The 12,465-nt window shown below is 42.3% G+C and overlaps 1 protein-coding gene across 3 annotated transcripts in view; it reads left to right on the top strand.

Moving 5' to 3' along the window:
• GALNTL6 (polypeptide N-acetylgalactosaminyltransferase like 6) overlaps positions 1-12,465 on the top strand; it is an 826,316-nt gene that overhangs the window by 355,723 nt on the left and 458,128 nt on the right. For all 3 annotated transcript variants that reach the window (XM_089777920.1, XM_075930206.2, XM_075930205.2), the window contains exon 4: positions 2,490-2,628. In XM_089777920.1, coding sequence (XP_089634046.1) covers positions 2,490-2,628 — 139 coding nt within the window. The remainder of the gene's footprint in view (positions 1-2,489; positions 2,629-12,465) is intronic.

Raw genomic sequence — 12,465 nt, 5'->3', positions numbered from 1 at the left:
TGCACAGAATCTATTTCAGAAGATTAAACCACCAAGTTTCATAGGGAATATCAGAGATGAGGAGGAAGGTACTCCTATTTGCACTCTGACACTGTTAGACCCACTTACATCCATATGTCTAATGATTCATTGTGGGAGTGAATGTGAAAGGTTCCTGAATGCAAAGAGCTGGAAGATGTGCAAATTAAGGGACTGTTGTATTCCAGTTCTGACCTCCTGTTTGTTGTGTTTTCTTGCTACATACCCTTTTTTCTGGAAACTTGCACTAACACAGAAGCTGATGGCCCAGGGCGTTTCCCTCCTCCCATTTGTCCCTGGTCCGAGTTCGACTTTTCTTTCAAATGTGGAACTTTCTACAACTTTACTTGGCAATCTGCTGCTTGAGACAAAATTACTATTAGGCATTATGGGAAACTGAACATTTACTGAAACTGGGTACCTTAACAGTAAGGAATTGCAAATCTTTGTGTATGTACTTTAAAGATTGTACTTTAAAGACCTATAAAGTGTCTTCTGTAAAAGATTCCAAACATAGTGGTTGTAATATGGCTTTGAAACTGAACAATGTGCTGTTGTCAACTAAGACTAAGCTTGTCATAAAAATGTAGGATTTTGATTAACGCTCTTACCCTACAGTTAATATAATTTGTGGGGAGTAGGCTAAAAGTATTAACTACTGAATATGAATTCAGAAAGAAACTTTGATGAATTGGCATGTAAGTAATTGACCAAATTGTCTGTAATGTGTTAGCTTTGGATTGTCCTCCCTCTGTGTCAGCAACTCTGGAGTTGATAACTAATTGGCACAAATTAGGCCCTATTCTGAGGAAAGAGTAAAAAATATACAGAAGGTCACCTTTCTGAGAGAGTGATTGAACATGTGTTGTACGTTTGGAAATCATGGATCACCAGCATATTGACCAGTTTTCTAGTTTATCAAAATCATAGGCCAAGTCTAAACTGGCAAGTTACTGCACAGGAAATCAGCCCCTGGTGCTATAACTTCTGAGGTGTCCACACTGGTATGGCTCTTAGCATAGGTAAACAACCTCAGACAGAAGGTAGAGCTTTCTGCGCTCTGGATACAGCACTGGGTTGCCAGTGTAGACATTGTGGTGTAGTACTGTATCATAACTGGTCTCTGACACCCTTCCCACAATGCCTGTTCTTGCCTCTCTCTAGTCATCTGTTTGAACTCTACTGCCCTTGTCTCAGGTGACTACCCCTCAGACCTGCCCTTTGCATTCTTTTGAAAGGTGAAAGTCTCTTTCCTATTTGCTTTTTCTGTTAGGAAATAATTGATCTGGGACTTGTTACTGCTCCCTATATTTAAATACTGCTACCTCTCATGCAAAGTACAGATTGGACCTCGCTGATCTGGCACCCTCAGAACTAGAGCTATCTGAAGCCATGGCGTTTGCTGGGCCAAGGGAGGTCAGTGCTCCTCTGCTTGCTCCTCTCCATGGGGCTCCCTGCCCTGCCTACCTACTGCAGCCATATTCCCTAGAGGTTCCTGGCCAGGACCACATAGCTGCTGTTGGCCACACTGCCATAGTGGGTTCTTTAGTGTGGTTCTGCTGGGGCTGCCTGTCTGCTGCTAGGGATTCCCTGGCCAAGGCTGCCTGGCTATCCCAGCCCTGCAGCCATTGGGGGCTTCCCAGGGTTCCCAGCTGCTACTGACTGCTGCCAGTGATTCCCCAGTATTCCCTAGCTGGACCTGCCCATTGCCACCAGCCCCACTGCAGCCAAAGCTTCATGATCACCACCTGACCCTGCTGACACTGGGGTTCCCTGGCTCAGGCTGGGGGACTCCCCAGTCTTCATATTCACCTGGCTGGCTTCTGCTCCCACCTCTGGGGCTCTTTGGTCCAGCAAAATCCAAGGCTCTGCTGGACCATGGATGTTGCCGGACCAGAGAGTCCCAGGTTTGGGAGTTTAAGCCTGTGCACATTGGCCACTAGGGAGCCACAAACTCTGGCAAACACTAAAATATTCTCACCAGTTACATTTTAGTGTCCAAAACTTTTTCCTCTGACAATCACCACAGATTTGTATTTTTCCACATGTCTGAGATGTGCTCAGAAAATCAAGTTCAGCTTGTGGAAATTTATTTATCATTTGCCCAGTGTCATCTGGAATTCTTCCTTTTCCTCTATTTTGCAACCAGCCTGTGGCATTTATCTACATATGACATTAAATATTTGTTCTCTGCTTAGTGCTATTCTTTCATTGGCCAGACCCACTTCCTTTTTTGCCATTACTATTGTGCTAATTGTCCATTGTAATCTGATAACGTGCCTGTGGCAGATTGTATGAACTCATGGTTTCTTGCAATAATTTTCTAGGAATCCTAGAAAATTATTTAATGTTGCTACTATGATCGTTCCTGCTCCATCTCTCCTTCCTTTAGCCTTGTGTTTTGTACCAAATTTGAACCTTCTGCAGGATGTCAAATAATAGAGACTGGTAACCATTTCCTCTTGTTACAGGAAAAGGTGAGCATGGAAAGCCCTATCCTCTAACGGAGGAAGACCGTGATGATTCTGCGTATAGGGAGAATGGCTTCAACATATTTGTTAGCAACAACATAGCTCTGGAACGATCACTGCCAGACATTCGACATCCAAAGTAAGTAAATTATATTTGATCAAATATTTCATTCTATGTATTCACCTGTTTTGCCCTTCTAGGAAAGGTACTTTACAGCTGAACATGAAATATGACTATGTAGTAGTGGTGCTGCTTAATTAAGGTATTTTGGCCAAGTTGAGCAAATGTAATGTTTACTGGAGTTATATGTGCAAGCAGAGCAGTTGTTTGGCAGCCTTGTGTTGAGGGGGTGAGAGTGTTTTGTTTGGGGGTGGGTGTTTTTATGGGGATTTGTTGGCATCAGATATGATCTCACAATAAACACTATAAACTGGATTTGGATGAATCTTGCAAACAATTTTAGTGAATGTTAACTTGTATCTTTAACCAAGTTTTCACTGTGTGTGTGCCCATACACAATTTCCCTGAATATTCTAGTGGATTTCCATGGCAGAAATGTGTACAGAAACTGTTTCAGGTGAACAATGAATATTCTGAACATTTAGCAACTTGATGTTCACTAGGAATCTGATTGTAATATAGGTTGAAACTCTCTAGTCTGGCAACATCCATTGCCTGGCATAATTTTAGCTAGCTGAATGTTCATTTACTATGGGTGTGGTCAACTTTCCTGTGGTCCCATAACTTTTATCTGGCTCTCTGTGTTCTATGCTGTTGTTTAGCTCTAATCCCTCAGGCTGCGTCTAGACTGGCAAGTTTTTCCACAAACGCAACCGCTTTTGCGGAAAAACTTGCCAGCTGTCTACACTGGCTGCTTGATTTTGTGCAAAAGCACTGACATTCTACTGTCCGAAATCAGTGCTTCTTGTGCAAATGCTTTGATGTTCTTGTTCGGGCAAAAGCCCTTTTCCAGAAATGCTTTTGCGCAAAAGGGCCAGTGTAAACAGCTGAAAACTGTTTTGCGCAAAAAAGCCCCGATGGCGAAAATGGCGATCAGGGCTTTCTTGTGAAAAACCGCATCTAGATTGGCACGGACGCTTTTCCGCAAAATCTAGACGCTCTTTTCCGCAAATGAAAAAGATTTTCTGTTAAAAGCATTTGTGGAAAATCATTCCAATCTAGACGTAGCCCACATGTTTGCTAACATCCCAGAAAGCAGTGGAAGTATTGGTAACGCTGCTAGACAATATTGGTCTCCCATGATTCAGCAAATTCTTTGGTTTGGCACCGGTTAGGTTCTGAGGGTGCTAGACTAGAGAAGTTGAGCCTGTAGTTCTATTCTTTAAGAATGTTGGGATTGCAAAATCTGAACTCCAGAACACACTTAATTTACTAGAAACCTGATTCCACTTATTCCAGTCATCTAGCCTGGGAACAGAAATATACTCATGTAACCAATCAGAATTAGTCAAGACAATGCCAATTTCAAATGCTGACTAAACAAATGGTTTGCAATCTACACTTCAAGAAATATTTGAAGAAAATAGCGAATCATTTAGAAAAAATGGTAAACTTACAATCAAAATCCTCTGATAATTTTGATGAGAATGTAGTAACAATTATCAAATTTTTCAGTTTATCTGAAAAGCCGTGTCTTAGGTGAATTTTCATCTCTTCACAATAATAATGCATCTGTACATTAAAAAAAATGACACTGATTTTGGTGCTGGAATGACAGCTGTTGAGAAAACTATATGCCCTGTGAATGATGGAAATCACTTCAAGCCAGAGGAAGGCAGGTGTGGCAGCCCCTCTCCTGAATCCTTAGTTCCAGCACCTCTGGAGAGAGATTTTCAGGGGTTTACTTTTCCTCAGAAATCTCTTCTATTTACAAAATGATTTCCCTGTGAGTAGTCAGGCAGTATTTCATTTGACAGAGGTATGTGTCATAGTATCATAGAGCTTCCTGCTGCTATTATTAAATGAGGATTTGAAAAATCCTAGGAAATTTTTAGAGACGAAGGGTTTCATGTCATGTCTATTCTGGTATATGGTATTTTGACAGCTGACTTTTTTAGACAAGTTGACTTATTAAAACCTCAATCTCTGAATAGGGTCTTCTGAACTTTTCACCAGCAGAAGTAATGAGATATTGTGATAGGAAATAGTTGATGCAATCAGCAACAATTTATGATACCATGTAAAGGGGAAAAATTCAGAGCAAGAATACATGACTAGATAAATAACTTTTAACCTTTTGTGTTCCCTAACTCAGAAGTGGCAAGGGAGGCTACTCCATCTCTCTCCATCAGGCAACAACAGCTTGACTTGGGCCTTAGGGGTCATGGTCGAGCAAAAAAACAAAACAACAAAACCAAAAAAAACCTGTTGCTTGTAGTCTACTGACTGGGGCAAACTCTTAAATCTGAAGCTGGCAGAGTGACAAGCACTCCTGAACCTCCTGACTAGGGCTTGGAGCAATAGGCAGTCTGGAGTCTGGCCCTCTGGTTGGGCAGAGCAATAAGGAGTCTTTAGCCTTAGCCAGGAGGCTCTACTAATGTCTAAACTATGGACCTTACAGTGGCACAGTTGTACTGCTGCAAGTGAATCTAAGTGGAGTCTCCTGTGTCTCCAGCCACTCTATTCCAGCTGGAGAGAGCTCTCCTGCCAGCATAATTAAGCCAGCAGTGGGATGTGGTAGTTACTTTGCATGATATGCTCTCCCATCAACATAGCACTGTATATGCCAGTGCTTTTGTCAATGAATTTCTCAGTCATGGTGTGTGGGGTTTTTCGTACCCCTCACCAACAAAAGTGTTTTGACAAAGTGCTAGAGTAAAGAAAGCCTAATGCAGATAGCAATCTATAGTCTAGGACTCTGCCCAGGATGGAATAATCAAGTCTCGAGACTCCAGCATCCTGGCTAAGGCAGACAAGGGTACCAGGTTTCAGATCTAGGGTGAGTGTGCCAACAATCCACAAGTGTAGAGTAGCAGCAAAGGGATAAGGGGATTTATGCCCATATTACTCCATCCGGTCCCAGTTCAGAGTGGTGTTACTGGTGGATGGTTCAGTGGAGAAACTGAAATCTGCTGCCTGATTTCCCAGCAGCACAATCTGACTTGTCTAGTTCACTTAGACTACAACCTACCTCACTTAGGGTACGTCTAGACTACAGGGTTTTGTCGACGGAAGTTTTGTCGACAGATACTGTCGACAAAACTTCTGTCGACATAGAGCGTCTAGACACATTCAGTTCTGTCGACAAAGCAAGCTGCTTTGTCGACAAAACCCTGTAGTCTAGACGCAACCCTACAGGCAATAACACCTTTTGTCGACAGAACTCTGTAGACAGAAGGCGTTATGCCTCGTAAAATGAGGTTTACCAGCATCGACAAAACTGCTGAGTTCTGTCGACGTTATGTCGACAGAACTCAGCGGTAGTGTAGACGCAGGTATAGTTTTGTCGACAAAAGTCCACTTTTGTCAACAAAACTCAGTAGTCTAGACACACCCTTAGGTGGTGGCCTATCAAGTAGGGCTCTCTAGAAGAGACATCCATTTCCTTCTATGGTGCAGCCAAAACTCAGCGGCAGAACACTCCCTTTTATACTTGTCGCCCAGTAATTCTAGGTGTGAGGGTTTGGTTCCCTTACTTTCACTCCAGAGGGAGGCCACTCTGCCTCAGTACAGACTCTGAACTGGATCTATTATCCCTCTTCTGCAGACTGAGAGATTGTTGTCTCACTGTTTGCTGGGGGAAAAGACAGTATCAGAAAAATAAATAACTGATTTTTCCTTTCCATTAGAAAGTTCTTTACCACTTACAACTCACTATTACCATGCAATTTTTAACATTCTATTCAGAACTCTAACAAAATACATCTTTAAAACAACTATTGCTACCAGGACTGTCTCTACCCATGCTGGTGCCCTACACAAGTCAGCACCAGTGTGTACCAGCCTCCCCATGGGGATAATGGCTGCTATGCAGGAGGGAGACAACTGGAGCAGAAGCTGTGGGGAAGAGGGCCTGCAAATCTCCCAGACCAGACAGACTGGGCACAATTAGATGTGATGGTGATTGCCAACTCTCCTGGACTGGATTGCCAAACCTGAATCAGAGCTAGGAGGGAAGCTCACCTGTATCCTTAGGGAAGCAGGTGGGTGGTAGCAGGTGGCATTGTGGCATCACTGCCAGCAGGAGAGAAATGGCACTTTGAAGGGGAAATTGCTTTTTACCAGCCATTGGTTCTGCAGCTGCTCACTGCTGTTTCGCTAGTGGGCAGTTGAGCTGACAGCCACTGCGGGCCATGGGGCAATCTGTGGGACAGTAACAGTGGTGGCCAGGAGCTTTGGGCCCCTTTTGAATCTCCAGGGTCATGGGCAATTTCCCCCTTTGCCTCCCACCCCATCAGTGGGCCTGGGAGCAGGGCTGGGTGCAGCCCGTGAGGGGGAGGTGGCCAGAGGATGGGTAACCAGAGCCACACTGCCTGCAGCTGCTTAATGTCACAACCTGAGGCATATGCACCATAGGGCACTAATGAATTGGGGACACCAGTGTGGTGCCCCAAATGCAGTGATGCCCTATGCAGCTGTATATGCTGTGTGTGCCTAAGGGTGGTCTTGACTGCTACCTTCACATGTCACCTCTGACAGCTGCCGGTACATCATAGAGAGATTTCTTATGCCTGATTTGTTTGTGCATATATCTGAAGTATGCTAAGCAATTTGTGCCAGAGAATCTAACACATCAATACTGGTAAATAAAAATTAGATCTAACAGAAGCTTTCGTATACTGACCTTTTTAAAAAAGATGGACTTTTTCAACCAGCTCTCATATAATTTGTCAAGTCCTGTGGGGGGGCGGGGGGGGCTCCCCCTCAAATCTACTTAAAAACTTTAAATCTGTAGAATATTTTTCGACATTGTCCATCAGCTTCCTCTTCCACATAGAATTATTTCTGGTTTTCATGCCAGGAAGTATTTACTTCAATCTCCTAATTTCCTTTCCCCCTGCTCACCTTTTAATAACTCATTCACCCATGCCAGGACAGAGGTATGTCATGAATAGGTCTGTCCTGACGCTGCCTTTACTTCACCACTTCTTGATGTCTCAAACCCAAGGAAAATGGTCAGTCTTGAAAGCTTAAACTCCTCAGGACTAGTGTGTGTCATATGAAGTAGAAATCTGTTTGGAAGTTTGCAGAAAACTAAAGTTAAGAAAATGATGGGGGAGGTGATAAAAAAATCTGTTTTTATGATTACTGTAAAAATCTTGAAATTCAAAACAGACCATATAAATGTCAACATAATCAGGTAAATAAAGAATTTTTAAATGGGTTAATTACTTCAACATACAAAGAGAATCCCCAGAAGAATGTATTTTGCTTTCTTATCTAAATACCATATTGTTTGTATGTATGTATTTTAAAAAAAACATCTCCTCCTTTGACTATATCAATTTCCATATCTCAGTGTTGATTTGCATAGGATTAATGCAAAGAACTAACCCTTTTTTCTTAAATGATGCATTTTAATTGTTTTGTTTATGCTTTGTGGCTGGCTAAATTATCCCCAGGTTGCCAGACATTATCAACAGTAATTCCCACTGGCAAAGAATGTTTCCAGTAAGATGGAATTTTAATACATAATTGCACAGCATCAAAGTTCCATTGAACTGCATTGTTGGCATGATAAATATGCTCATAAAGGAACCTCCTCTCCCCAACAGAATATTTTAATTTGTGTTGGTGCTCAAAGGATTGTTAAGGAAAACACTGCAGAAAATCATTTGAGACAAAAGGAACTTAGTGTCCATTTCTCCTGCTTTTGCTACTGTATCTACTAATAACTTATCACTCACTGCTACTCACATGGGGCACAACATTTTCTCAATCGCCCAAGAAGCAAGGCACTGTCAGCAGTGACTTATTAGGAACCAGTTAGCACTATTCTGCCTGCTTTTGCTTCTTTTTAGTGACTTTCACTCTAATTGCCTCATTTGGAAAACTACAATCCTCAGGCACCCAAATTATTCTCGAGTTCTGATTCAACTAGATTATTATACTGTTCAGTGTATAATCGATTTGGCTTCATAACATCTGTATGAATTGATCTGCAAGAGCAATCAAGGTTTTACTCTGCCAGCCTTACTCAGACTGTATAGAGTACCTTATTACACAAGGAGTTTATTGAAAAACTGACTGCCCCAAATAGCTTAGTCTAAAGAAGATAAATGATTTCTTATGAAACTACTTGTGCAGTAAGGTACATGAGAACTTGGGTGGCAGAATCAGGCCCTCAGGCTGTAATGGCTATTGTAGTTATGCCAGTAAATGTTGTCTTGTAAGCAACTCTGTGTGTTAATAGGTGGTGATTAAATAGGCACTGTCTTCTTCAAGAGGGGCTCTACTCAGAGCTATAAAAGCAAGGTCTTTGTGCAAATTTCTGAAACTGCTTTAGATTATGGCATCTGGACTCTGGTATTTTTCAGGAATACCAACAATAGACCCATTGCTCTGCTCCAAAGCCTAGCTGACAACTGGATACTATTCAGAAAAAAAATTCTAATATTCACATGTAATGTATTGGTCTTTTGCACCTGGCCCAAGTTCGGGAGGGGGGGCAATACAGTCCCCTCATACTGAGGGACCACTGACCCGCCTTTGGTATAGCAGCTGGGCCAGTCGCAAGATGGGTTGCACGAGGAGACCGGGGAGGGGACTCGGGCCCTCCCTCTCTCCGAGTCCCAGCCCAGGGCCCTAAGGCAGGGGAAGCTCTCCCTTGCCAATGGAGGGGGTTGAGACCCCTTAATCCTCCATTCATGGGGTCTGCGGCCCTGCCCTGGGCCTTCTCTCCCCGATCCAAGTCAGTTAATCCCCCATCGTGGTGAGAGACTCACCACATGCTGCCGCCTCCGAGCCTCCATGGGAGTTTTCGACTCCTCCGGCTCCCTCCTCACCTCCTGTCCCTCCTGGCCCTTTCGAAAGGGCCACCATTCCGTGTCCTCTCTAGGCTCCGCTCCCAGCTGCGTCATCCAGCTCCCCGGAAGTCCCGGGGTGACGTCGCGGGTGACGTCATCTAGGCGCGCGGATCCGGGCTGTGGCCCCACCGCAACGGCCGTGCCCGCTACGGGCGGAGCAGTTTCAGGCTCCCCCGCGGCTCCTAATAGTGCGGGGCAGCGGGGTGAGACCAGCTGCCCCGTCACATTACACTACACATTATAATCCCTGAAACATCTGATAGTTCTTTCCAGTGTCTGGCTCTTCTTTTTTCTACTGGGCTAGACCTTCATTTCCAAACCAATTTTGTTCTCAGCTCAATCTGAAAAAGATTCATTATCAATGTTTTTGCAGGGGATCAATATGGTTTTCACCTCAGTTTGAAAAGACTCATTATCACTGTATTTGCAGATGGTGAGGGAGGGCACCAGTTTCTGTCCACGGCACAGCCATGGTGGAATTGTTTTCACTTCTGTGCTTTTTGGCAGGGATACTTCAAAAAGTAACTTAAAATTACTCTTTTATTATTGCATTAATGGGTAGTGATCACTACCATTAAGTTGAAGTTTTTTCCGTTTCTCACATTACTGCCAAAATAGTCTTTCAAGCTGGCCATTTTCTATCCTTGGTTTCAGCCCAAAGGTGAATTTTCCTTTCCTTTAAGGTACGTGCTTCTAAACCAATTTTGTTGTCACCTCTGTCTGAAAAGGTTCATTATCAGTGTTTTTTGAGGGTATCTATTAGTGCAATATGCAAAGATGTCAAAACCGAAGCCCATTTTCTGATGGTAGACTAAGAGAAAGGAAAGTATCTCCTAGAACTCAGATAAGACTAGAGCAATTCAGCTTAAACTTGACACTGTTCTTCCTTGGAGAAAAATCCAGTTAAGCTTGAAGCACAATGTCTAAGTATTTATTTCAAAAGCTTGAAAAATCTGAACTTCCCTCTCCAATAGATGTGTATTCCTTTGAGTGTGCTCATGTACTCCTGAAGTAAAATGTGTGTGAACCCAATGCAAAGGTCTTTGCTTCTAGACAGCCTGCCCTACCCCCAGTCTCATTGGGAGGTGGTCTGAGGACACAAAAGATGTGTGTCTGCCATCCTTCTTTCTGTTCCTGCAGTCAGAATTGGAGCTCCTTGTAGCTTTTCTTTGAGTTCTGATTAGTTAGTTAGTGATAGTTTTAGGTAGGCTGTCTGGATTTTGTCATGAAAAATACATGGGCTTTCAGCAGTGTGCCACTTGCAAAAGTAAAATGCAGGACAATGTAGCACCTGAGCAAGTGGGTCTGGCCCACGAAAGCTCATCATCTAATAAACCATCTTGTTAGTCTTTAAAGTGCTACATTGTCCTGCATTTTGCTTCAGCTGCCCCAGACTAATACGGCTACATTTCTATCACTTGCAAAAGTGTTATCCCTGTCATGCAGTGTTATGAAAGCTCATGTTCAGTTGCTTATCCACCACAATCCTTAAATTCCTTTCAGAACCACTGCTTTTCAAAATACAGTTTGTCATCCTGTGACTCTTATTCTTTGTTCCTAGTATTATTACTTTACATTTGGTACTGACAAATATACACACTAGGGCTGCTGATTAATCACAATTAAGTCACATGATTCATTTAAAAAACTGATTGTGATTGATCGCACTGTTTAAAAAATAGAATACCAATTGAAATTTATTACATACTTTGGATATTTTTCTCCATCATCAAGTCTGACCTCCTGGATAGCACAGGCCCCAGAACTTCTCCCAAAATAATCTTGTTTTAGAAATGTTCCAAATTTTAACTACTCTTAGGCTTTGTCTATATGACAGTTTTTAGAGACATGGGTATATCGGTACAGTCATGTTACTAGATGTTGGGCAGTGTAGCCGGTGCTTGTTGGCACTTTTGTCAACAAAATACTTCCACCCCCAACAAGTGGCTAACACGTTGGCAGGAACACTTTTCTGTCAATGACACATTGTTCACACTGACACTTGACGTTGAAACTTTTGTCTCTTGGTTCGTGGGAGAGTTAGCATCTGTGAATGATGTTGTATATTGGGTTGTAGATATAGATCTTGTTGTTATGGTAACTGAGTAGGTCACTGGGGTCAGCTCAGCTAGTCTGGGCTTGTTCTAGTGAGTTCTGTGCTATGCAATAAAATGGACACTTGCACCTACTCCAGCTCTCTGCCTTTCCACTGATTTCTTCCTATGCTGTGAAACTCCCCACAACATAACAAATGACACAGGTTTTGTCACTCAATTGTCAGTGTAGACATAGCCCAAGTTAAAAAGATGCCTGATTCCCTGTCTGAATTTGTCCAGCTGCAACTTCCAGCCATTTGGAAGGTGTTATACCTCATTCTGATAGTCAACTATTAAGTATTTGTTGTAGGCTGCAAACAAGTTACCCCTTAGCCTTCTCTTAAAGCTAATTAGACTGAACTCCTTGAGTCTTACTTGACTTCCTTATAAACTAGGTTTGCGTAAGTCATGGCAGATCAGTGCTATAAGAACTGCAGGCTATTTAAGAGGAAATAAATTTACCTAATATACATGTTTTAAATGTAACTATTTAATTAGACTCTTGGACATAATGAGTTTCTTAAAGTAGATTTCTCTTTTAATTACATTTTGGATATGAAGATAAAAGCAACTTAAACAGCATAAGGATTTATTCTAATTCTTATTTGTTTTTGGCATCCTGTGTATATTTGTATATTGAAATTTTGTTAATAGGCTAAGAATTGCTTCTACTCACCTTTCAAAAAGAGAAAAAATCAATTATCTCAATTTTATAAGAGCTAAAAAGCTGGGAAATCAATAATAATGGATCAAAAATGGAGCTCTTTGCTTCTACCCCTCCCATCCTCATTTTTATTTTCTTTTCTCAGGCAGAACTTGTATCCTGTTGGAGTTAGATAGGTATAGCTACGCTTTTAAAAAAAAGTTTATACAATGACAAAAAATGTATTTGG

Source organism: Pelodiscus sinensis, chromosome 4, assembly GCF_052426305.1.
Source record: "Pelodiscus sinensis isolate ZL-2025 chromosome 4, ASM5242630v1, whole genome shotgun sequence".
Classification (NCBI taxonomy): domain Eukaryota; kingdom Metazoa; phylum Chordata; order Testudines; family Trionychidae; genus Pelodiscus; species Pelodiscus sinensis.
Note: the sequence above shows the minus strand (reverse complement) of the source record. Positions and strands in the feature narration are given on the sequence as shown.